Below are 22,874 nucleotides of genomic sequence, written 5' to 3'. Positions count from 1 at the left end.
GCAACCCCGCCAATGAACGGTTGCCATGAAGTCACACCCCTAGAGAGATAGCTCGAGGCTTTTACGAGGACTAACCAACTATGCAACTTATGACCTGGCGGCGGCTAGCGAAAGCAATTTGCTTTTTAATTTGGCTGCCAGCAGATAATGATCATCCTGCATCAGACCATGTATGTCTCAAAGATAAGGCTCATTGTGACAGTTGACTGCTCATATTCCCGCTCGGAAAGATACCTAAACGGAGTATACCTGCGCTGAAAATTCCCCGCAATAGATTGGGAGGATATTTGTCTAGCCCAAAGAGTGTAGACCCTGGTGTGATTTTAGAGTACTTATCACGATGCTAAATCCTTCCACGGTGGATCCCTCGGATTTAGTTAATCCACTGTAGGAATTGGCTCCTCCATGTGGATTCATGTGAACTTCCAATCTATTTTCATCTACTAAAAACGACTTTTCATTGCAATGCTTTAACCCCTGTCTCTTTTCAAATGAGGAGACATATCGGGTAAGTTTCGGTCATTGGAGGAATGATAGTCCCTCCACACTCCTCCCGTCGGCAATGTTGCTAAAACAAGAAAGAACCGAGGTGAAGGTGATCTAACTACCGTGTCAGCATTGCCTCCTGAGACCATTATAGGGGAACTCACATCATTACACCATCAAATACCCGAACCCTGTGAACAGCTAACCTTGCCACAGCTACCTGGACCAGGCTCCCAAAAACGGAACCACTTATAGATTCCGGATCGTGCGGAACTATGTAGGGGCTAAATGAGTGTTTATACTCCATACCTCATCTTTTCAGTGGGTAGGCAGGTGCAGGCCTTACCAGATGTAGCGTTGATCATTTGTGAATAGGTAAACCTGCGAGTGGGTTTGAAATAACAAAAAGTTCATACAGCCTTAGTATCCAACGCCACGCTCCAGTGGAACGACAATCTTGGCATGCCAAGATCCATTCTGAGACAGATCGATCAGCCGCGTGAGAAAAGATGTTGTTAGGTATTGCTTACTTGAGATATGGACACCGTCAAATCATAGATACCAGTCTGCAGGTCGGTGCCATAGCGTCGATCATCCTTGATGGGTCGATCATGCTCGCACAGATTCATGCTGTGATGAGGTCCACTAGGCAATTTCATCTCTACTGGTTGTCTTACATCGCTTGACAACCGGATGCTGGGGGCCAAAAGAAGAGATGTTTTGCCGAAATTGGACCCAAAGCCGCTTGACTGCGAGAAACCGGAAATTTGGCCACAGCGTTCCGCTTCTATACATCGGAGCTATTTCTCGATCTCTGGTGTATACCTTCATCCTTTTATCGTCTCGATGCTAATTTGAAGATATTGCTCTTGCGATTGCATTGGTTTATGCTTAACTCCATTACTGTACTTTGAATGTTTGCGACTCAAATTTGGCCCCCATGTGATACTATCTCGAAACAACTAGGGTGGAGAAGAGGTGCATTGAAGTTAAGCTTGATCTCCACTGGAGTCTCTGGGCGCAAAATCAGACCCTGATCTCACTTTTTTGTTCTGACCAGGACTGCAACCATGAGAGTTGGTAGTCTTCATGTTCTGCTGCACCTTCTCAAACAACCCGCTGCAAAGATTCTCCTGACCGCGGGTTTCGTGTACCTCCTCGCCTTCCAGTATTGTCGAATCCGCTTCTGGCGTGATCCTCACTCGGCGTTTTTCGATATTCGCAATGTATTCGAGTGGAAATACAGTCTTTTGCGAGAGCATCAAGCTCAGCATTTCACGTCTGTATACAACGCCCCATCTGACAGCGGGGTCGACGACAAGTTTGGCACTGATCGCCCCCTAATGTGTGCCGCGCTAGCCACCGTAAAACGCGACAAGGACGATTACTTCGAGGCGACCGTGGGATCTTTGTTAGTTGATCTAGACCCTCGAGAACGACACGCCCTCCACCTATCGGTGCTGTTTGCAAATACCGATCCAACCCAACATCCCAGCTGGGATCAAAGATGGCTGGGCCGGCTAGTGGATTCAGTGTCCACATACAATGTCTCCGAGGAGCAGTTTCACCATTTGCAAGAGTTAGAAGAGCAGCATAACTTCTATGAAAAGGGTGTATAGTATGCTTCCGCTATACGAACTGCTGCTTGAGGATATGTTCTAACATGATTAGCGATTACATCTACCTACTCAACCAATGTCTCGAAACGGGTGCTCCATACATATTTATCCTCGAGGACGATGTCATACTTGCAGACGGCTGGTTTGTTAAAACCATGAACGGTCTACACCAATTGTCCCACGGACCGACTGCTCACAACAATTCGTGGATCTACCTTCGCCTCTTCTACACCGAAACCTCCCTTATGTGGTCGTCCTCGGATTTCTGGTACCGAAACATGCCTCTGGCATTTCTCTTGGTCATGGGATCTGGATGCGCTCTTTTGTTAGCCATTCGGCGACACTGGCCTACCACACTTCCCGCCCTTAACAATTGGACTATCGCGGCCGTGTGTTTGGTAGTTATTCCTGCATTTACGGGGCTGTTATACATGATGGGTAAATACTCCCTGCTTCCTCTGGAAGGTGTAGTGGAGATGAATGGGCCAGGATGTTGCACGCAAGGGCTGGTATTCCCTCGCGAGCAAGTACCGGCCTTGATAGCTCGTCTACAAGAAAAGAAAAGCGGTCAGACGGATAGCATGATTGAGGAGTATGCTGATCAGACTGGCTTAACACGGTTGGCGCTGGCTCCGCAACAATTACAGCATGTTGGATTACGATCCAGTCGCGACAATCTTGAGGTTAATACTCAAAGCACCTGGGCTTTCTGGTTTGAGGAGAACGATGCTCGGAAGTTGAAGGCTGAGCATGAACGGCTCCTGGCTGCGAGTGATCATTATTGGCTTTTGGATTGATGCCGTCCATTGGGGGGGTGGTTCACTTCCGTGGCATCTTCTATATAACTAGTTAACACAAGTCTTTATGATATTTCACGGACGATATCAATGAGCTTGATTGATACTATATGTTTCCGAATTATACCTCAAATCATAGATGTAGGACATTACCTATGGAGGTTACACTACAATTAAATCAGGCATTTACCACATGGCTACTGTACGCAGGGTAGATATAGAAGTATCTGCCATTCTTCCAATACTTTCGCACAAAACCTGGGTCGACTTGTGCTCATATGTTAACGGTGCGTGTATTTTGGGGTTTCCCTGTGATGGAAAGGAATGCGCCCGCCGCATTAACCAGGCCATCGTTGTTCAGATTGGTGATCAAGTCAGGACTATTTGGATAGTTCAATAACAAAGCAAAAAGCAAAAAGTGATTGACCGACGCAGGGGTCGAACCTGCAATCTCTTGATTCGTAGTCAAGCGCCTTGCCATTGGGCCAGCCGGCCTACTTGTTGGAGAACCGAGGAAAATTGTGTCATATGTTCCTTAACCGAGTTTAGCCCCACTTTTAGGGCTCCCAGCATGAAGTTAAGACCTATCAAGGGAGGTAATGTCCTTTATAACTCGTGGATTTGACTCATAGTTGGGAAATTAATATTTGTTTTTCCTTTGCGAAGTTTCTTTTGTTGTTTCCATTGGAGGTGCATCGCATTAGACTATTTGAAAAAGCAATTACCGCCAATATATATAATGACACACTGGCCTCCGGATAGTATTTTCTTTTTCCTAACAGTGCTTTTTGCGACCTGAGGGGCTGCGCGACAGAAATGGCAATAGCAACGAATGGCACTGTGATTGATCTATGTGAGCAGCCGCACATATCCGGAAATAGGCTTTTCCTCCTAACAAACACACCAAGAACCGTCGGCGCATGATAGTACCAATATAAAATTCACCCGCCAAGATTGCTACTTGAAAAGCACCATCTAGCATCGTTAGGAAGTAGGGCGGCAGGCTGCGACAGACCCATCTTGAGACCATACCTGGATGGATTGACCCGAATGCCACTATCAGCCTCAATATTACCAAGTCAGAACGAGTAATTAGTCTACTAAAAGTGTCACGCCGGTGATCGAGACCCAGGAGAGCTTGTTCGATACCACGCATGTCATTTCATGTTCTATGCTAGGCATGAGTTTATAAAGGACTTCACTCTGTCTGTAGGCAATGATTGCTCGCACCCTGGAGGCAGATCATGATTTCTGGCGCAGCTATGTCCGACGAGCTCTGTGTTGTACAAGTCGGTAGGATATTCCATAGTATTAGAGGTATGCTATCAAAGTCTAAGGAAGCGGACAAAACAACCCTTCCTACATTTAATATCGTGCGTAGGGCCATTATTCCGGCTCTAGGTAGACTCTATGATCACGCCGAATTCTGTTTCTATACCAGTGACTACCTCAAACCTTCATGTAATAGGGAAATGCGACTATTAAGAGCTAACGCTTCTTGAAAGAAATGAGATTAAGCTCCTGTCATCTAAAGAGCATTCTAACATCGCTCATGTACAGCCTCATTGGAGAATTTACCCCATCAGCAGTATTTATTTTAAATCATACGAAATCAATAATGTTCAGTACTAAGATCGATAAGCAATCATAAGCAAACATGTTAGACTACAGAGTATCCAAAGAGTTCATCCCCTACCGAGTATTATGCTTGTAGCCATATGACCTGGCGAGACAATGTCTACTCCTTGGCGTGTGATATCGGGGTTTGCGATATACTACCTGAACTGTCATATGCATTGACAGCTAATTGTATACATATACCTGATCTTATATCATGCTCATATTTGCTTTTCTTTCCCCTCGCAGGATGAGACGTCACTCTGCATATGAACGTGTGCATTAGCTTCCACTGTGCATATTTCATTCTTAATTCTTTCTTTACAGGCGTCAGTTAGTGAAGCATGACTAGCATACACTAAGATTTATGCAATAGATATTGAGATACATGCCTACTAGTATCTGGAAACGTGAAAATATATTTATATTGATCTCTCATTTATTTTAAATTATAACTCAATGAAATAAAACGTGCATGTACTGTCGCACAAGTTCCTCCCACACAACTTACAAACGATCGAAAGACGGTGAGTACCTAGACATTCCGCATGAGGAACAAGCTCGGCTATCCCGCCTGGCGCCAGCCAGCCCGTATGCACACTAAAGAGTGGATACAACAAAGAGGAGAAAAGCTCCGGGCGAAGTTCCAGAAGAAGTGAACACCCAATGTCAAAGATGCCACGGTGGACAGATAAGCGGCGCTATTGAATTTACTAAAAAAGTGTCGAACGGTGGGTCCCGTCGATCATCCACCTGGGAGGGGTAATATGAGAAGATTCAATAGTTCCAAGCCGAACCTTCGGCAGAGGCCATTCCGAGCATAACTTTCTAAAAGTAGTCGTCACGTACTGCCAGCCTGCAGTCGGGCACGCCGTGGATGAAACCTTGGAACCTTGTCGAGAAATTAAATTGAGATGCAAGGAAAGTTAAAGAAAATCCTTGCGGTGAATCTTTGTCATATCATATTGTGTTTCTCCGCGTACTCCGAACATTTGAAATCATGATGCCTAAGACTCTACTTTGTAATACGGGTGACAGCCATGCCGCCTTGGATAGCAATATGCTCTCGGATACAGAATGAGATGAGGTGCTTTTCTGAGGCTTAATAGTTGTCAAATTCATTGCAACATATAATTCTAGACCACACAGGCAGACCAGACCAGGGATGCTCTAGATCCAGTTGCACGTATACAGTGGGCCCCTGGAATACTTAGAGAGTTTCTAGTAATATGGCCAGCAAACATTCACTCGTTTGTATTTGCCAAGAGCGGGGGAACGGGGTAGAAAAGCGAAGCCATGGATAAGGGGAAAAGAATTGATGGATTTCAAGATGGATACCCATACCAAACCCCACTATAGACGTTAATGGTTAGGTCAAACTATGATTACCTCCAACACTGAGGTTTGACACCTAAATTTATACGGAGATCTAAACCACCAATAAAACCATACCAGAACGACCCCCAATCGCGGGATCCCAAACCCACCGACCTAAACCGGTGACGGCGAACTCATAATCGATCGACATATGCCCAGCCGAACAAGCCCCAACCTGACATGAGACAGGTCACAAAAAAACCTTCCCAATCCAGAGTTGACAGCTCCGACCCAAGAAAACCTACACCAAGCTAGTAAAAAGGAAAAAACAAAACCACAAAAGCAAAAACAGCCACAGCCACACATACAGTACATGTACCAGCTGCGACAAGTGACAAGTGACAAGTGACAAATGACAAGTGACAAATGACACCTTTGCGCTCGTGCCTTCAGACATCATGTCATATTCCTGCCAACGCAGGAAGGCAAGTGGAGTAGCTTAGGCACGTATACAGTATATGTACAGTACACAACACCACAGCGCAGCGAAAACATCAGAGGCATCGGATGACATTTCCGTAATACGGTACACCGCTATATGATGGATCGGACGCGGGCATCGATGAGGCGATGAAGTGTGCAGCGCGGGGGGGGGGGGGGGGGGGGGAAGTGGTTAACGGTTTGCAGTACAAGACATGCAAGTATGTAGATTGTGCAATAACATCACACGGACTTCTACTCCGCGCATCGCACATCTCCAAATCTTGAGTCCAAATCGTGCACCCCCCGCCTCGCTAGGGTCGCTAGAACCCTAGGTGCAGGTGCAGATGCAGGACAGGTCAGTAGGGGATAGATTTACTTTTACTTCCACTGCAATTGTAACTGTGATCAGACACCTTGCATACATGTACACTAGGAAGCTGCACGCTGCACGCTGCACGCTGCACGACTTTTTTTTAATCTTTTCGGTGCAGAGTATGCGAGTTGCAGGCTGAGATCGGCCTGGGGGCGTGTTGGCCAGTCGTAGGCGCTGGAAATACCGGGGTTGTGCTCGTGGCTTGCATAACCGCTTCCCCCTGTGTGGGACTTTGGGAGGGAGGGGGTGAGGGTATTGTGCATTGTGCATGTACATGACCTGGTTTTTTTGTCTTCTGGGTGGGTGGGATTTGATTTGATTTGATGGGTGGTTGGGGTTTTGCTTTTTGATGGACGGTGTTTATACATGTATCTGGTTACTTGATTTGACAGATATTGGACTTGGAAATAGATACTGTATGTGTTATGTCCTAGTTACCGTGTGTCTCTGTGTACAATGTTGATGTGGGAACCCCTGACCATATGTATTCTGCACGGGTTCAAGAATGATCTCCAATTTTGAGATCACTTATACTTACCAGTTTGAGGTGGGGAGATGAGGGGCAGAGAGAGTTCTATAATCGAAATGCAACTCGGCAAGATGGCCGATCTGTAGTCAATTTTGGTCTTGGGGGGTCAAACCCCGTAATTGCAACTTCACCCGGGGAAGGGGCGCGGTTTCCCAACTTACAGACAAAAGGAGAAAAGGAAAAAGGTTAAAAAAAAAGAAAGAACCTGCTCCGTAAAATTGGCAAATTGTCTTCATATTTGGGATCCAATGAACGCTTCCTGGAATCAGCCGTAGCTTCCGTTGACAAGTGACAGGGTTCGGGGCAATGTCTCGGATCAGGGGGGAACCGAAAGGAAGGAAAGGAAGAAAGGAGGCGCGATTTATATGGTTCAGCGTATCACATCGCTCCGGACGTCCCAAGGACCACATTAACTTAAGCAAATAAAGTCTAATATCTCTTGAGAAACTGTCAAAGGAAGAAAAATGGCCCCGAAAATAACCCGGCAGATCTTTTTGAAAAATCAGATCGCAAAGAGTGAGGATACCTGTTCCACGGTTCACTTGGGCTCCCATGTGGATATGATAGACGTCCGGATGAGGCGGGAAAGGGAAAAAAGTGGGAGGGTTAGGCTCCAATATGTTAAGACAAGCTGAAATTTAGGGTGGACTCGCAGCTGTCACTTCACGTCATGTCTATCAGTATTTTATATGCCAAGGCAGGTGGTCCTCGACAACCTTAACCGCGCGGACCAAACTAAGCGCTGTCAAATTATCGAAGTTTAGAGTCCGGGACTCGACGTCATGAAAGAAAGCAGTGGAAAGAAAAAAAAAAAAAGGCAATCTCGATCTCCGAGATTTGAATCAATCGGAATAGCCAGAGATGACTAGTTTGTGGGTCGAGACAAAGATGATCATTTTATATACTCAAATCAATTTGATTTGCACGCATTCGGGAATAGTGAACATCCCGATCCATGGTCCAGTTCCTCCGACATCAACTCAATAATTGGAGACGAGTTTCCTTTATCCCCTTCTCCCGTGTTATAGGCTCCATATACACCGACAGTAGCGTAGAAAAGTGGCAGATCACCCCTGTAGCATTAGGTAAAGACTGTCTCAACTCCCGATGTTCGACTCCGTGAAGATCATTAAAGTGGTGCCCCAGTGCCATAAGGTCAAACCCACGTTTCGTATAATGAGACGGATCGTCCAATGCCGGCTCAGCTGTGGGACGGAACTGAAGGATCCGCATTAAGGTCAGTTGGTATTAAAAAAAAAAAAAAAAAAAAAAGAAGAAAAAAGGATAGTCCGTATATTGGGCAACAAATTTCTGTCAAAAGGTCCTCTAAACACCTAGTAAATGCGAATATTCGAAATAAGGTCCCAATAATCAAAGGATTCCCAGTAATTCCCCATACCCTCCCGTTTGATTCCCAACAAAAGTAGTTCCCGCTTGGTAAACGCGACCAGAAAGGGTATCAAAAATGATGTCTGACCAAAGTCTCCGTACCGGACGGCAATGCGACATGTCCAATCTGTGACAGATGTGGATATAAAAAGAAGAAAAGAAAAGAAAAGAGGCTAAAAACATTAGGAGAAAGGAAAATGCCAGTATATCCTCAACCCCGTGAGTCGTAAAATGGTAAGGGAGAAACAACCGTCCCAGTCGTAAATAAACGCTGACGTGGCGAATGCCGTGTGGAAAGAAGAAGAAGAAGAAGAAGAAGAAGAAGGAAAAGGCTGTAATCTGTAACCAGTTCAGTGGTGAGGCGAGGCAAGTTGCTCAGAGCCATCAGCATCACTGAACGGAGACTGTCGCGACGAGTCAACATCGCCACTGCGCATTTGATTTCGCAGCGCAGGTAGCTGTCGTCGCCGAGCATTGATAAACCAGTTACTAATCTGCACGCGCAGAACCCATTAGCAACTCTTCCCAACCAGACCCGCAAGGTCATATCTTACCTGGCTAATCGAAAGACCCGTCCTCGTCATGAACATCTGCTTATCCTCCTCACTAGGATAAGGATGATCAAGATGCTCATGGAACCAAGCGCGCAGGATATCCGTCACAGGCTTCGGCAAGTTCCCCCGTCTGCGCTTCGTCTTCGGATCAATAGTATCACCCAGAATACCAAAATTGGCCTGCTGCCCATGAGCCATCATCTGTGGCGGCATCTGCTCCTCGCCGGGGTATCCCATAGCCGGATGCCCATACGGCGACCCGGGGTGCATCATCGCCGGCTGGTAATGCTCTGCGCTGCGACGATCAGACAAGGGCGCCGCCATGGGCCCGGGCCCGGGCCCGCCAGGCTGGCGATACTCCTGGCCGAAGGGGTCGGAGCGTGGGGGTGGAACTGGGCCTCGCTCGGGATATCCTTTGCCACCACTGCCGCTGCTGACAACACCCTGGGTGTTCATGTTTCGGCCCGGCATGGAGTCCAGGTCGCGGATTGGGGGGAGGATCGGGCTAGGTCCGCGAGTTGAGCTTTCCGATAGCCGCATGTGGTGGCCGGGGTCGGCCATGTGACGTGTGTGGTCTCGGCGGCTGACTGTGTATTCACGGTGTGCGTCGTAGGGCACTTTCGAGGGGTGCGAGCTGTAGCCTGGGATCGATCGGGGATCTGCCATCTCGTGGCCTGATCCGGGGCGCTCCTGTTGGCGTGGCGGGGTGTAGTATGCAGATGTAGATTCGATTTCATCGTGGAGGTGAGCGGGGAGGAGCTGAATGAAGATTAATATCCAATATCGTCCGATATCATGTGTTTTAGAAGTTTAGTCTTACCTCGCGGAACGAAGGGAGAGTTTGAGAGCCGGCCGGCGGCTGGCTTGTATACGAAATAGCCATATCGGAATCTTCGTCCTCACGGGACTGTGACATAGAGAGGGAAGAGGGAAGAGAGAAGAGAGAACTATACAAGATTAATGAGATTCATAAGAGAAGGGAGGGGGAACATACCAGGGAAATCAGGCTTTTTTACATCAAGGGCTTATATGCAAGGTTGGGGAATCCAAATAATGTAGGGCCCGTACATTTTAAGGAAAAGCAGAGCCAAAATCCAATAATTAAAAATAATGTCCATGGAAAAGCAAGAACAGGGGGGCCGAAAATGACGATCGTGGTGGGTACAAGTTCCGAGGCATGCATAGAGGTTCCTTAGTTGACAGAAGTCTCTTTTCCTGTCAGTCTAGGCGATCTTCTCCCCGGGATTTGGTTTGGGAATTTGCTCTAAAATTGGGGCTTTTAGTTGAAACTCACATAAAACGTATCAAACATAAAACGAGATAAAACAATATAACATATCAAACACATACGTAGGGGAAGTATACCTCCCCACTAGAAAAGAGGACAGTAAAGGTGGAAAAGATCGCCGAGTCCAAATCCGAAGATGACTCTCGATCGCAGATGGCCCGGAGCCTCTCATCGGGCACGGAGATCGATCGACCAAAGAGAAGCGAGAGAGGGAAGAATCCATGGCGGCCCATGGACAGGGATGGGCAGATCGCCTAGGGGTTCTTCACTCTCTCCACTCAAGTGGCGTTCCTTTTTTTTGCTTTTTTTGCTTTTCTTTTTCTTTTCCTTTTTTCCATTTTCTTTTTGTATTTTCTATTTTCTATTTTCTATTTTCCCTTCTTTTTGTTCTGTCCCTTTGGATCTGATCACAAACTATCCTATCTTGCTTTTTCCCACTGCCTGTGGCTTAGCCTGCATATGATATCTGAAGCACTGCGCAGATGAACACTGGATCTGAGATGACTTGACTCTGCGCTAATTAGATCACTAAACACTAGGCCACACCCTAGGAACTAGTCACAACCTGACAATTCAATAATGGCGCACTCGGAGATCCTAAGTGGACCCGAGTCGATGCAAGCTGAACAAGACTGTGATTCAAGCCAATCAGGCCAACGGAACAATGGAGTCGCTCTGACAGGATCCCCTGGCAGATGCCTCTATTGGTCTCATCCTCCGTCTTAATACATACATGTAGACATTAATATTGAAAGAGGACTGGATCACTTTGTAAAATTACATCTATTATTGGTATAGCATTAATCTGACACCTATTACCCGACCCTCAGTACCGTGACGTTTCGGAGACTGTCCGCCCACCCCCCAGTGCCATCCCAAGGACCCAGGGCTCAAGGTTTAATGGCCAATTTGTCTCAACAGGGTAGTCAGCCCCGGGGGATTCTCAGATCTCCCCTTTTTGGAGAAATTAATTTATTTTCTATCCATGGAACTCGGACCCAGCAAGCTGGTTTCCCCTGATTCGCCATCCCAGATCTGATCTGAATTTGACACTAACCTGTCTAAATTAGTGTGACCTCAGGTCTGTCTATCCACATAGTCACAGGCCACAGGCCACAGGCCACACAGGCTACAACAGCAAAGAGGCCAAATAATATACTAATAATACAGTAGTATGTTAATGTACTTCTAAAACACATTCGCCCCCAAAGCACAAGTACAGTGATTGGAATTCAACCCGATCGTCATACCTGCCATGACCCCAGTTTAGGCCCATTCTCAAGATCCGAGATCGTGCATGAAATGGAGGGATGCAGATCATCAGATCTCGCAGAAAAGAACTGCGATCGTCCCTCGAAGTGACTGGTCCAAAAGGGCAATGTTTGGGGAAATTTGGAGAATGGGGCTAGGGTTGGACTTATACGGAACAAAAGCTCTAGAACTGCGGAATACGTCGCCTCATGCACGATATTTGTCATGTCCCGGTACGTGGGAAAGCTGGTCGGGAATATCCGTATGAATATTTATTTATTTTCTTTCCTTTTCCCCAATTTTGAGGGTTTTGGGTAACCTTATTTTTTTCATGACATTTGAGCTTCTTTGTCTTACCGTACCTATAATTGTTGACCTGCACTTTGCCAAGATTCCATCCAGAATCAATAGTCTCCTTTCAATTCCATTTTACTGTACAGTGTTACCACAATCTCCTTCTTTCGGCCTTTGAATGCATCCCGGTTTCTTCACCTTCTGCCCAAATGTCATGTCACTCTATCACCGGGGGAACCCCAAAGCCCAGAGAGCCAAGATAGGGATGGAAACAAACTACATATACACGCAAACACCCCATGCACAAGGAACAGTACCATTGTACTGTACCTCCAGCAAACCCTGTCGCGCATCGCATCTTCGTTATGTAGTATCACAGCAGCAAGCAAGGCAAGCGAGACACACTCACAAAAACAAAAGAAACTTGGTACAGCTGCATTGCAATTTCAACCAATCCAGCCCCCGCTGCATGTCCAATTTCCAGTTTCCTGGTTCTGCATCCTCGATAGGTCGGTGGAGGCTTGCAGCCGGGCACGAAAATCTAGATAATCCGATTTGGTTTCTTGTTTGCCTTTTCCTCCTGACAGGGTATCCTGGCGTTCATCTCGTGGCATGAACGGTAGTTCATGCGCGACTCAAGTAAGGCAACCAATCCGTCGCTAGGAATGGAGGACGATATTTATGGCTGGGATTGTTATTGGTTCGATGGGTTGTTATTTATTTATTCTTTCTTTCTTTCTTTTCTTTTTTCCTTTTTTGTATACATGTATGCGCTGTACGCTGTACGTATGACGTCGGTGTTAGCTCTCTTGCTATTTGGGGTTAGACTGCGTCTGTGGAGAATATAGGTGCATATACACTCTCAGGGGACCCGACAGTGTGGAAGTGATTTGTGACTTGTGCGATGGTGTAGCGAATAGTCCAATGAAATGCCACGCGACCCGAGAGGTTGTTTTCTTTGTCTTCGATACCTAAACCCTAAAGCCGATGCGCGTCGTCGGGAAGTGGTTTTTGTTTATTTTTGATTGGCTGCATGTTGCAGATGTCACCTTGCTATCGAGGCCAAGATGTGGCTGCAGTATCTGTAACGTCAGGATGGTACCCGTGCCCTGCTACTGCATGTTTATATGTGATCGACGTGACGGAATGTTTAGGCAAGCGTCCCCCGTAGGAGTGGTCATTGTGATGGTGTTTGTAGGTGGGCGGTGGCCTGTCATATTTGCTAGAATATTTATACCGTGAAATATCAGGTGGATCTACGCCTTTCCCGAGACGTGATATATTTTGATATTGCTTATTCCAAGCAGTCGACGAACGAAATCGGCTTCCTTTTTTATTGCTCTCTAAATCTTTCTTTTTTGCCTCCTTTTTAGCCTCTTTCTATCATTTTGCAGATCTGTCATAGCCAAAAAAGGACAATCCTTACATAGCTTCATTAAAGTACACTGATATGCCAACTTCAATCGATTTTAACCTGTGGATGTCAAAAATGCTGCATTCATGATTAATATGGCATATAGTAGCATGTAGAAATAATGCAGTCCCATTGTAAAAATATGATATATTACCCGAAGTAGATAAGAATAAAGAATGACAACGCAACGAAATAGACACCAAAGAATAAGAATAACCCATAACCTCCGGTAAATAGCAATACCGCCCTCCATGGTATATGCATCCCTGCACGTTGGAATAGATTCAAGCATCTAAGACCGCGCCGCCGAGTCAAGAGCGTTTTCATCGATGACTAACGGCGAGCCTCCATCGTCGCCGACTTCATCACTACTATCCACGGTGACAAAGAGAGGAGAACTCGCACGCCTGTCATTCGATTGAGAACTGGGAGCTGACCTGTTTGATGGGAGTGGACGAGGGGTGACGACACCCGTCGTGGTCATACGGAACACCTTCCGAGCCTCGTCACTCAGTCGAGGCTTGCGAACAACTTGGTCACTTGAACCCTCGCTACGCCGTTTCTTGCATTTTTCCGTATTCTTGAGTGAGTTGGCTGCAGGAGGTGCCTTGTCAGTGGTGACTGGCTTTTTCGCCATATCCGACCTCAACGGGTCGGTGACTCTTCTAAACACAGCTAGGTCGGGGTTTTCTCCTGACTGAACAAATTGGATGAAGCTTGCGTATGCGATCTCCATCAGATCCGTACTGTCGAAGTCAGGATCGATGCTCGTGAGGAAAGTGGCGAATCCGGGCATGTTGATGGCCTGCATGAATTGCGGCAGTTGCTGCTTGGGTCCTAGGCCCGACCTCTGGGTCATCTTCAATTGGAAGATAGCCTGTTGAAACTGGCGCACGAACTCCAGGGCAGTGATTTCCGAGTGGTCATATTTCAGCTTGGTCCATTCGGACCAGCATCGTGAACCGGACATCAATTTCTTCTCCGCAAACTGAGCCTCTAGCTTTTGGTAGGCCTCGTGGGTGTCGTAGATGTCCTTGACATGAGAGGCAGGTTCATCCGCTAGCGTTGAACCTAGATAAACGCGGACCCGATAGCTGTCAGCTTTCCAAGCGGCGATGCGGGCCTTCTGCTTTGCTTGGTCTACTTTTGTCACCCCTTCGCCCGTCAGTGGAACGGGGCAACGGTATCTTCCAGTGAGGATTTCGAGGTAAACCGGGCTGATATCTTTGAGGATCACGAAAAGACGTTCGGACCAGGACATCCAGTTCGATTTTCCCTTGAGCCTGGGCACAGAGCGGCTCAGCCGAAGCTGATCGGCAGCTCCCATAATTGCAAGGATATCGTCGATGTTTGTTGGTGGATAAAGCTGAGCAAGGATCGCGCAAAACTTCTTCCAGGAGGCAGTATCAGTGTCGCTCATTGCGAGACCACAAGTGGAGTAGAGCCAACTACTTGCAGTGAGCCCTTGACCGTTGATAGCCACTGACAGGGCTTTTGGCCTCTCTTTTAGTCTCTTGCGGTGTCTTTTTGATGCCACCGAAAATAAGACAATTCCTGTAATGAGTGAAGATTAGTGAAATCCATGAGAAGGATGTAACTAGAAGCTGGATCGACTCACGGGGACGGTAATTTGATGATCTGCGATGGATATCATGCAGACCGAAGAAGAATCAAGAGGAAGCCGCTGCGGTGCAACGTGATGTAGTATAGGCACGTCTTCTCAGAATGAGCAGATTGATGTTAGCAAAGATGGGTATAGAGTAAATGAAAGAACCGATAGGGTAAATATAGGAAACGTTCGAAAGTATGAAGAAAGTAAGAAATGACGGACGTGAATACAAAAGGAGCAGGCCCTTGAACTCACGAAAAAGAAGGCTTCGTTGGACTAGACTTATGTCATGAAGAAGAGTGAGTGCTTATTCTCTCGGATAATCCGATGGTTAGAAAAGGAAGAGACCTTTGATCAATAAAGGATGAAGAAGTGCGAAGGAGGAAGAAGTGGTATCGAGTAAGGAAGAAAGTGCGATGAGAAAGGGAAAAATATGAAGAAAGAAGAGGACGTATGCGTAAAGATATAGTTTCTTGAACTCACAAGGAAGAAGGCCGTAGTGGACAAGCCTGATACCGCGAAGATGACGGGGTTGGTCTTCTCCGATGTACAGAGACCTGTCGAGGGAATGGGATGGTATGATAGGTTGGAGGGCAAGCAACCTTCGATGGTTGAAGAGAGAAGAGGTGTTCTGGAATAAAGAAGAAATGCGAAGAAAGAAAGAAAGAAGAAGTATTATGATGAAGGAAGAAGATAAGTCGAAAAAGGAATCGTACTTTAAGAGAGAGGAAAGAAGAGTGTGGAAGAGGAATGAATTGTATGAAATCCAATTGACGAAGCTTGATGAGTGAGAGCACTTTTTTCACGCCTAATCTGTCTATAGAACATGCTCAAAAGTATCTCGAGGCACTGAAACCCGAAACCGCAAAGTCGCAGAGGTAAATTTTCAGAATTTCAATCCGAGTGAAAGCACATCGCCCACGTCTTGTTCGACGTTAGGGTAAGCAAGGTACTGGATTGTCGCAGAGGAACAAAGACATAACAATTTGATCATTTAATATGATATGCGGCACATAATTGAAGCACCTAGGGAGTGAACGTCTCGCCCTTCAGCGTGTGCGAGGAAGGGCTATATGCAAGATACTCCATCCAGCGGAAGTTCGCTTTCGATCAACTCGGTTGGCAGAATGGAATGGAGCCTAGTGTATAATATGCCCCCGAGGTCCTAGGAAATCTTCAATCTCTGTTGTTGACCTGGACAAGGCGGATAGGCTAGATGACGCTGGTGCTATGTATATGAACAGTCACGCTGAGAGGACCGACGGACACATGGAATGACAATGAGAATTCCTGTTGCCAAATCACTGAGATATAGAAGATGATTCAGGAACTGACACAATAAAGAAATGTATCCATGTTCAATCAACTGTATAAGAATGAGAAACGCAAACCCGAGAAATGAGAGAATAAGGAAAGCCATGCATGCAAAGACAAAACATAAGACAAGAGGAACCAAATCAAAATATGAGAACAGATAACCGCCCCGCTAAAATACGACAAAACAAGAAGTCCATAGAAAGATGGAAAAGCCAGGATGATAGCGAAATACCCAGTCAAGAGGTATCAGCCGTACTGGATGGAGCTTGTCGAGAGAAGAAGAAAGCGAAAAAGGAAGAAACGGCGGAGGGTACGCAGATGCAAAGAGAAATATATACGAAGGACAAGCGACCAAAAAAAGATATGCAGTGTATGGAGACATACGCCACACAGGGACGACACGATCAAGGAAGAGTTGATTACCAAGTTTCCTGCATAGTGAAAAATGCACAAGTCAGCACAGCCCCCAAGTAACCAGTTAGGCAACCATAAACTTACAGCAATATATTGGCCAGCCTCCTTCTTGCGCTGCCAGAACATATCAGCCTCCTGGGCGTTCAGATTACCCTTGGCCATGGCGACTTCGACAAGCGCGGCTTCGACGCCCTCGCCCATACCCTTACCGCTACCACAGACGAAGACACGTCCATCGAGCGAGTTAATGACGAACCAGACCAGATCGGCCTGGTGGCGGACTTCCTCTTGCACATAGCGACTCTCGCCCTTGCGACTCTGTACAACAGTGCGCACCTTGTCCTCGTGGACACCCCATTCGCCGCTGTACAACTCATCGAGCAGGGAATCTCGCACACCCTGCAACACCCAGACCTTGTTTGCGCAGTTGGCGGATTGCAAACGGCGCTGGACGAAGCCGCGGAATGGGGCAATGCCGACGCCGGCGCCGATGAGGAGCATGGGTCCGTCGGACGCAAAGCGCGTGGCGAGCGGGTTGGCCATTAGGCCACGGAACATGGGGACGTGGAGGTCGAGTTTCTCGCCGTTGGCTTCAGCGGCGATGGCGCGGCGGGCGAGGGATTCCAGGTACCCGGATCCCACGCCTGTGCGGGTTCCGCCCCGCCAGTCGTCTGACTCGGCGACTGTGACTGCTACTTCTATCAGGCGGCGGCACTCTGAGCCCTTGTATTGGCAGGAGATCTGGGGGTCTTGGGAGAGGGAGTAGAAGCGTGGCATGAGGGTGTTGAGGACGGAGAGGAGGTGATCGAGGGGTGGTTGGGAGGAAGGGAAGGCGTGGAGGAGCTGCGAGAGGGAAACGAAGGAGCTGGTACGGAGATCGCAGAAGGCGCCTTGGCCTTGTGCCGAGGAGAGGTATTCCAGAATCTTTTTCTCGTTTGGCTCGCTGCTGTGCTCGGCGAGAAGGCGGAAGAGAGGCTTTGTCGGGGCGTAGGATTGAATATCGGAGCACCAGCTTAGGACTTCGCGGCGGGTTGTGACCAGTTCACGGGGCTTGTCGTCACCCCAGATCGTGGGCCAGCGGCCCTTGGTGGTGCGCATGAGGATCTTCTTATCGCGCATTGAGCGGGGCACACCGAGCAGGTTGAGTACATCTTCGACTTCCGAGTCCTTGTTCTTGGGACACACACCGATCGCGCCGCCTACTACGAAGTCGACCATCCCACTTTCGGCGGGGTAGTCTGTGACATCAATGTCGAAATGGTAGGTGCGCTTCTCCGCGCCGGGACCGGTCAACTCACGGGCGTGGAAGAGAGGGGCGCGGTACACTTGGTAAGGAGGATGCGGCTGCACGAACTCTGGAGGGTGGTCTGCGGGGCCGAATGCCATACTGGCGGCTGATGCAGGGACCGGCTTGAACGAGACTGTCTTCTCGGGGAGCGGGACAATATTGGAGAGCTCGCTGTCCATAGTAAGGAGATCGAGATTCAGCCTGAGGCTATCAAAAGCCTTGTTGTCGGTGGGTCCAATGATGGAATTGAAGCCCGAGATAGGACCATCTACACGGCGCAATGCTTGTCCCCGGCAACAACCCCCACCACAGCAGAGAGACTCAAGCTTCTGAGTACCTGCGGTGCCAACAGTTCCTAGCACCCGTCTCATATCGTTCGAGTTCTGGGAGATCAGGACGGTCGACGCCCGTCGTCGTTGGCGGGTGCCATCGACCTTGTCGGTTGCAAGTTCTTCATCGGATTGAGACTCGGGTGGGGTCAGAGGAGTAACAGGGGAATCTGAGCCGCTCGATTCGGTGGTTTGAGAGGATTCAGGGGAGATGACATTGAAGTTGGTGTCGGTCACAGAAAGAGCACGCACGCCTCGAGGCTCTTCGGGAATTGGGTTGTCTGGGTGAGAGGTGGAGGACACTGGGATATCCTGATAAGTGCCTCTGCGGGTGCGAGGCCCCGTGGAAGCATAGGTTGCTGATGGCATGACGAATTGGACCACGTGGACTAGGAACTGTCAGATTGTGTGTTTGTGTCTCTTGATTGACTCGTAGCATACCCAAGGGGAATTGTGGAGGGGTGTTTAAAGTGGCGACGGAGGCAAACCGGAGCGAGGGGAAATCAGGGTATAAAGATCAAGACGTTACGAACGTCACAAATTGAAGAACCCCTTTTCCTACGAATAATAAAGAGAGGAGAGTGGGATGAGGTTGGAAGCATGGACCCGAGGAATTCTTCGGGATCGCAGTTCCGCAGAAATAGGGAGCTTCGGTAAGGAATTATCAGATTCGCCACCGGGTATGTTACACGTTTCCGGCAATCAAACACGACTTAAGGTATTGAAGTAATAACATTAGTACTAATGGCGTGGTAATACGGACTCTACTACTGGATACGCTGTCTCCATTTGGGGTTATTGTATCCATCTCTCCAGATCGACAGTGCATAGAAAAAGTTGTAAAGCTATTACCGGCGTGAACGGAACCCGAGGCGACTTCCGGCTCCAGACAGGGTCGCCCCGTCATAGACATGGCATGTTTACAGGGGAAAGCAATAAGGAACAGTCAGGTCCGGGTGGGCTGACTGAAAAATCAAATGAAGAATGAGCATACAGAAAAAGGAAATTAAATAATAAAATAATAAAAAGAGAAAGAAAAAAGGAAGAAAAAAGACCTCGGTTATCAGATCAATCAGATAATACCTGTATCGTATCATATTACATAACCGGAAACATTCGCATCTGATAACCCGTGACAGCTTCACATGATCTTTCCCCCACTCTCTTCTACATCTATACTTCTATATCTGATTATACAATCATTACTTCTAGAGTTGTCTATATATGTACACCTCATCACCTGACCCACTCTCCATCTCGAGATGGATTACTCTATAAACTCCCCCACTTTCTGAATCGCCGGGCATCATCTAGCAAGCCCGTTGGCTACTAAGTCCCAAACCACCCACTAGCCCTATTCCCGCCGGTACGCCCGATACAGGTACTTTTACCCGATTCCTGCACGCCAGTACGATCATTTCCCAACCACCGGGTCCAGAGTGGGTAACGCAAGCTGTTCGATATCAATCAGTGGGGCGCATTGGATGTTCCGGCTTGTTCTAGAAAAAGGGATAGCCCGATCTTCGAAATCAGCCCCTGGGGCGGGTTTCCTAGACAGCTAGCCTCCCTCCTAGTCTCAGTCTCCCGTCCTCCTGGAATAGGGAGTCTTAAAGAGTCTTGGAGCGGTGGGGCGGCTGACTGCTTACTCTATTCATTAACACATAGCTTGAAACACCCTTGAGCCTTTCTCGAAGGCTTTCTACAGGTAACATTCGGTGTGTCACTATACGCGTACGTGTATGTGTGTGTGTACTGCGGCTTGGAATGATCCACTCTTGTCGCAGGTTGAGGATGCAAGGCTGTTCGTTTGGTTTTCCCGTCTCAACGGTCCCATCTGATAACTTTGACGGGGACTTGAGTTGGAATGTTGGGCATGAAAGTTTCCGAGGCGTTTCTCAATCGAGTAACTATCAGCACAGGGGCTACTGTACATGTACTTGTCACGTCATATTATGTCGGGGCTGGGACAACTACAGTATGTATTTAGGAGTAAAACCTTGCAGTGGTAACAATAATGATAATCTGAACATGATAATCTATATACATCTATACATCTCCTAAACCATCAACGTACAGTCCCCATGACAGGAGCATAAACAAAAATACATATACGTAACAGAAAAAAAAAAAAAAAAAAAAAAAAAGAAAGCCCAGACTAATCCCAAGTCTACTGTAGCCGGGACCGCTTAAAGATTTTCATCCCTCTTAACCAAAGCCACAGGCGGAATAAAATGATGTCTCCCTCTAGCCCAATAGTAAACGGACGCCGATCCAATGACGCCAACATACATCGCCACGCTCCAGTTCATCGTCTCAACTGTCACGTCAGTGGTCAGGGGAAAGAAAGAAAAAACAAACATCGGGCACAAAAACGCCAGAGCCCCAAGATTGACCGCCAGACCGAATTTCCCCAGTGTCCAGCGGTGGTGTGGGAGTGACTCTCCGCGAATACGTTTGAGGAGTACGCAGCCAATAGAGACGATGTATGCTGAGAGCAGTGATGTTATAGTAAGTGATATAACGGCGTTGAGGGCGACTTGGGATCCGATGTTGATCATCGAGAGGAGGATCGTTACTACTAGTGACACCATGACCGAGTTGAGGGGGATGTTCCAGCCTGGTGTGACCTGATTGTTTGGTTGGCTTATTAATCTCTGTTCTTGTTTGTTGCGCTTTTGCACTGGACTAACTTACATATGCGAAAAATGACGAAAAGGGTAGTCCCTCGTCACGAGCGAACGACCACAGTTGTCGCGATGCGGTCGCCACTTCGGTGATTGTGCTGGCAGTTAGTGTTACAACTAACACGGCCGTCATCGCATTCGTAGCGGCTATACTGCCGGTTGTGTTGTAGAAGATCTGAATGAATGGGAACCGGGTCGGGCTATCGAGGACTTTGTCGACTTCGCCTAGAGTAAAGCACAGCGTGACTAGCATAACGAAGCCTAGCACGCCATTAATGGCAACTGAGGACATCATAGCCTTGGGCAAAGTCTCTGATGCATCTTTGATTTCTTCGGCTGTCCAGTATCAGTGTCAGTAAGATACAACTTGTAAACAGAACCAACAGGTGAGCCTTACACATGTGCACCGCGCAGTCATAACCAAGCATCGACGTAATGGTAGTCGACAGGCCCACCAGTGTTGCCGTGCCCGAATTATCCCAGCCACCCCCGTTGTTGAACGTGGTGAAGACTGCGCGAACATTGTTCCGCGGTGCGAGAACCCACAGCGGGATGATGATAGCGAACAGGCCGACAACGTGGATAATTAAGATTAGTCCTTCCACGAAAGGTAGATTCTTGGCTAGGAATGTGTTGAACAGAATTGAGAATGTCGAGATTGCTATCACGAGCATTGTGCCGTGCCATCTTTGGAAGTCATAGTCTGGTTGGTTCAAGACTATCAGACCTTGGATGATGGTACCGGCGAGGTAGGCGATGGATACGATGGCACATTGCCATCCCATTGCAGAGAGCCAGCCTGGGATACACTGTTAGCTAAATGAGCTTCAGATGGATTGAGCTGTAGTACCTGTGATATAACTTAGGAACTTTTGTCCTCGTTTCGGTGCAAACTCGGAGACCCAGTGGTATTGTCCACCAGCAGTGGGTGCCCTAAACGAGGTTGGCACGTTGGCAAGGGAAATTCAACCAGCCAGGTCAAGGGGATCGACAACTTACATCGAGGCCATCTCAGCTATACTGGCATACACCAGAGAGAATCCAAGGGAGACACCAACAAACCCCCATATCAAACCCGCCGTACCGCCATCGGTCAAGCCAGCCGATAACAATCTATAAATGGAGTCAATGTTTGCATGACCACATGGCACGGATGGACATGGACATGAACGTACGTCAAGATCACCTCCCATGTGCAGATCAAGGTACATCCAAAACCAACAATGGAAATAAATCGAAAATTTCTCTTGATAATGTCAGTAATGCTAAATCAGTAACTTGGAAAGGAAAGGTCTTACTCGCAAAACCTGTACTCGACCTAGAGCATTCATATCTCGCTGATCAGCCTTGGTGCCCATATACCGGGGCGCCACAAGGCCTTTCTGTGCATATTCTTCATCATTATCATTGTCGTGACCAGTCACCGCCTGTTGGGAATCAGGCCTGGATCTGTTGAAAACAGTCATTTTGAACACAACACCGGTAAAACATCCAGTCCAGAGAACAAGACAAGACCGGATAGCGTCCCCCGCAGGAAAGGGAGATTTTCAGAATAAAAGAACAAAAGAACAACTAATATCTCCGCAGTCCTCAACTCAACGCCCGGAAAGATCAAGGGTCAGAAGTATATAAGGCACCAATACTGTCATAGATCCAAAGGGCAGGCGTAACCAAAAGGAGCAGGTATCAGGAGAGAGCCCAAAGCGTCGGGGTCATGACAGCCACTGCATTACAGGATTTAGAGAGGAAGCGTGGTATTGGCGTGGGAGTAAGGCATGGCCTAGGAGAGATTCTTGCGCGCGAGAGAAACCATGTGGGAAAA

At 47.7% G+C, this 22,874-nt stretch overlaps 6 protein-coding genes across 6 annotated transcripts; 1 reads left to right on the top strand and 5 right to left on the bottom strand.

Annotated features, from left to right (window-relative positions):
• Nucleotides 1-882: 882 nt before the first annotated feature.
• Nucleotides 883-1,212, bottom strand: N7446_006772 (uncharacterized protein). Its single transcript, XM_058515519.1, has 2 exons — nt 1,017-1,212; nt 883-963 (listed from the first exon to the last, which is right to left on the bottom strand). The coding sequence occupies exons 1-2, from the start codon at nt 1,143-1,145 to the stop codon at nt 907-909; spliced, it is 186 nt and encodes a 61-aa protein (XP_058372697.1). The 5' UTR covers nt 1,146-1,212; the 3' UTR covers nt 883-906.
• A 344-nt stretch (nt 1,213-1,556) lies between these two features.
• N7446_006771 (uncharacterized protein) lies at nt 1,557-2,902 on the top strand (the record flags this gene model as incomplete). The annotated part of the gene is made up of 2 exons (XM_058515518.1): nt 1,557-2,104; nt 2,158-2,902. 2 exons carry the CDS (start codon nt 1,557-1,559, stop codon nt 2,900-2,902), a joined length of 1,293 nt encoding a protein of 430 aa, XP_058372696.1.
• A 6,058-nt stretch (nt 2,903-8,960) lies between these two features.
• Nucleotides 8,961-10,080, bottom strand: N7446_006770 (homeobox domain-containing protein; the record flags this gene model as incomplete). Its single annotated transcript, XM_058515517.1, has 3 exons — nt 8,961-9,104; nt 9,165-9,923; nt 9,985-10,080. 3 exons carry the CDS (start codon nt 10,078-10,080, stop codon nt 8,961-8,963), a joined length of 999 nt encoding a protein of 332 aa, XP_058372695.1.
• Nucleotides 10,081-13,703: 3,623 nt separating this feature from the next.
• Nucleotides 13,704-14,831, bottom strand: N7446_006769 (uncharacterized protein; the record flags this gene model as incomplete). Its single annotated transcript, XM_058515516.1, has 1 exon — nt 13,704-14,831. The coding sequence occupies one exon, from the start codon at nt 14,829-14,831 to the stop codon at nt 13,704-13,706; it is 1,128 nt and encodes a 375-aa protein (XP_058372694.1).
• Nucleotides 14,832-16,756: 1,925 nt separating this feature from the next.
• N7446_006768 (FAD binding domain protein) lies at nt 16,757-18,737 on the bottom strand (the record flags this gene model as incomplete). Its single annotated transcript, XM_058515515.1, has 2 exons — nt 16,757-16,768; nt 16,836-18,737. The coding sequence occupies 2 exons, from the start codon at nt 18,735-18,737 to the stop codon at nt 16,757-16,759; spliced, it is 1,914 nt and encodes a 637-aa protein (XP_058372693.1).
• Nucleotides 18,738-20,554: 1,817 nt separating this feature from the next.
• N7446_006767 (putative GABA permease) lies at nt 20,555-22,518 on the bottom strand (the record flags this gene model as incomplete). The annotated part of the gene is made up of 7 exons (XM_058515514.1): nt 20,555-20,995; nt 21,063-21,388; nt 21,450-21,851; nt 21,903-21,985; nt 22,052-22,165; nt 22,228-22,298; nt 22,351-22,518. 7 exons carry the CDS (start codon nt 22,516-22,518, stop codon nt 20,555-20,557), a joined length of 1,605 nt encoding a protein of 534 aa, XP_058372692.1.
• Nucleotides 22,519-22,874: the final 356 nt, after the last annotated feature.

Source organism: Penicillium canescens, assembly GCF_028828765.1.
Source record: "Penicillium canescens strain IBT 15451 chromosome Unknown utg000004l_segment0_segment0, whole genome shotgun sequence".
NCBI lineage: Eukaryota > Fungi > Ascomycota > Eurotiomycetes > Eurotiales > Aspergillaceae > Penicillium > Penicillium canescens.
Note: the sequence above shows the minus strand (reverse complement) of the source record. Positions and strands in the feature narration are given on the sequence as shown.

What these genes read in the sequence shown, in the direction of transcription:
- N7446_006772 (XM_058515519.1), bottom strand. Translation starts at nt 1,145, where the DNA reads ATGAAATTGCCTAGTGGACCTCATCACAGCATGAATCTGTGCGAGCAT. An exon ending in TGACGGTGTCCATATCTCAA is followed by an intron (nt 964 to 1,016) that starts GTAAGCAATACC and finishes GATCTGTCTCAG; the next exon opens with AATGGATCTTGGCATGCCAA.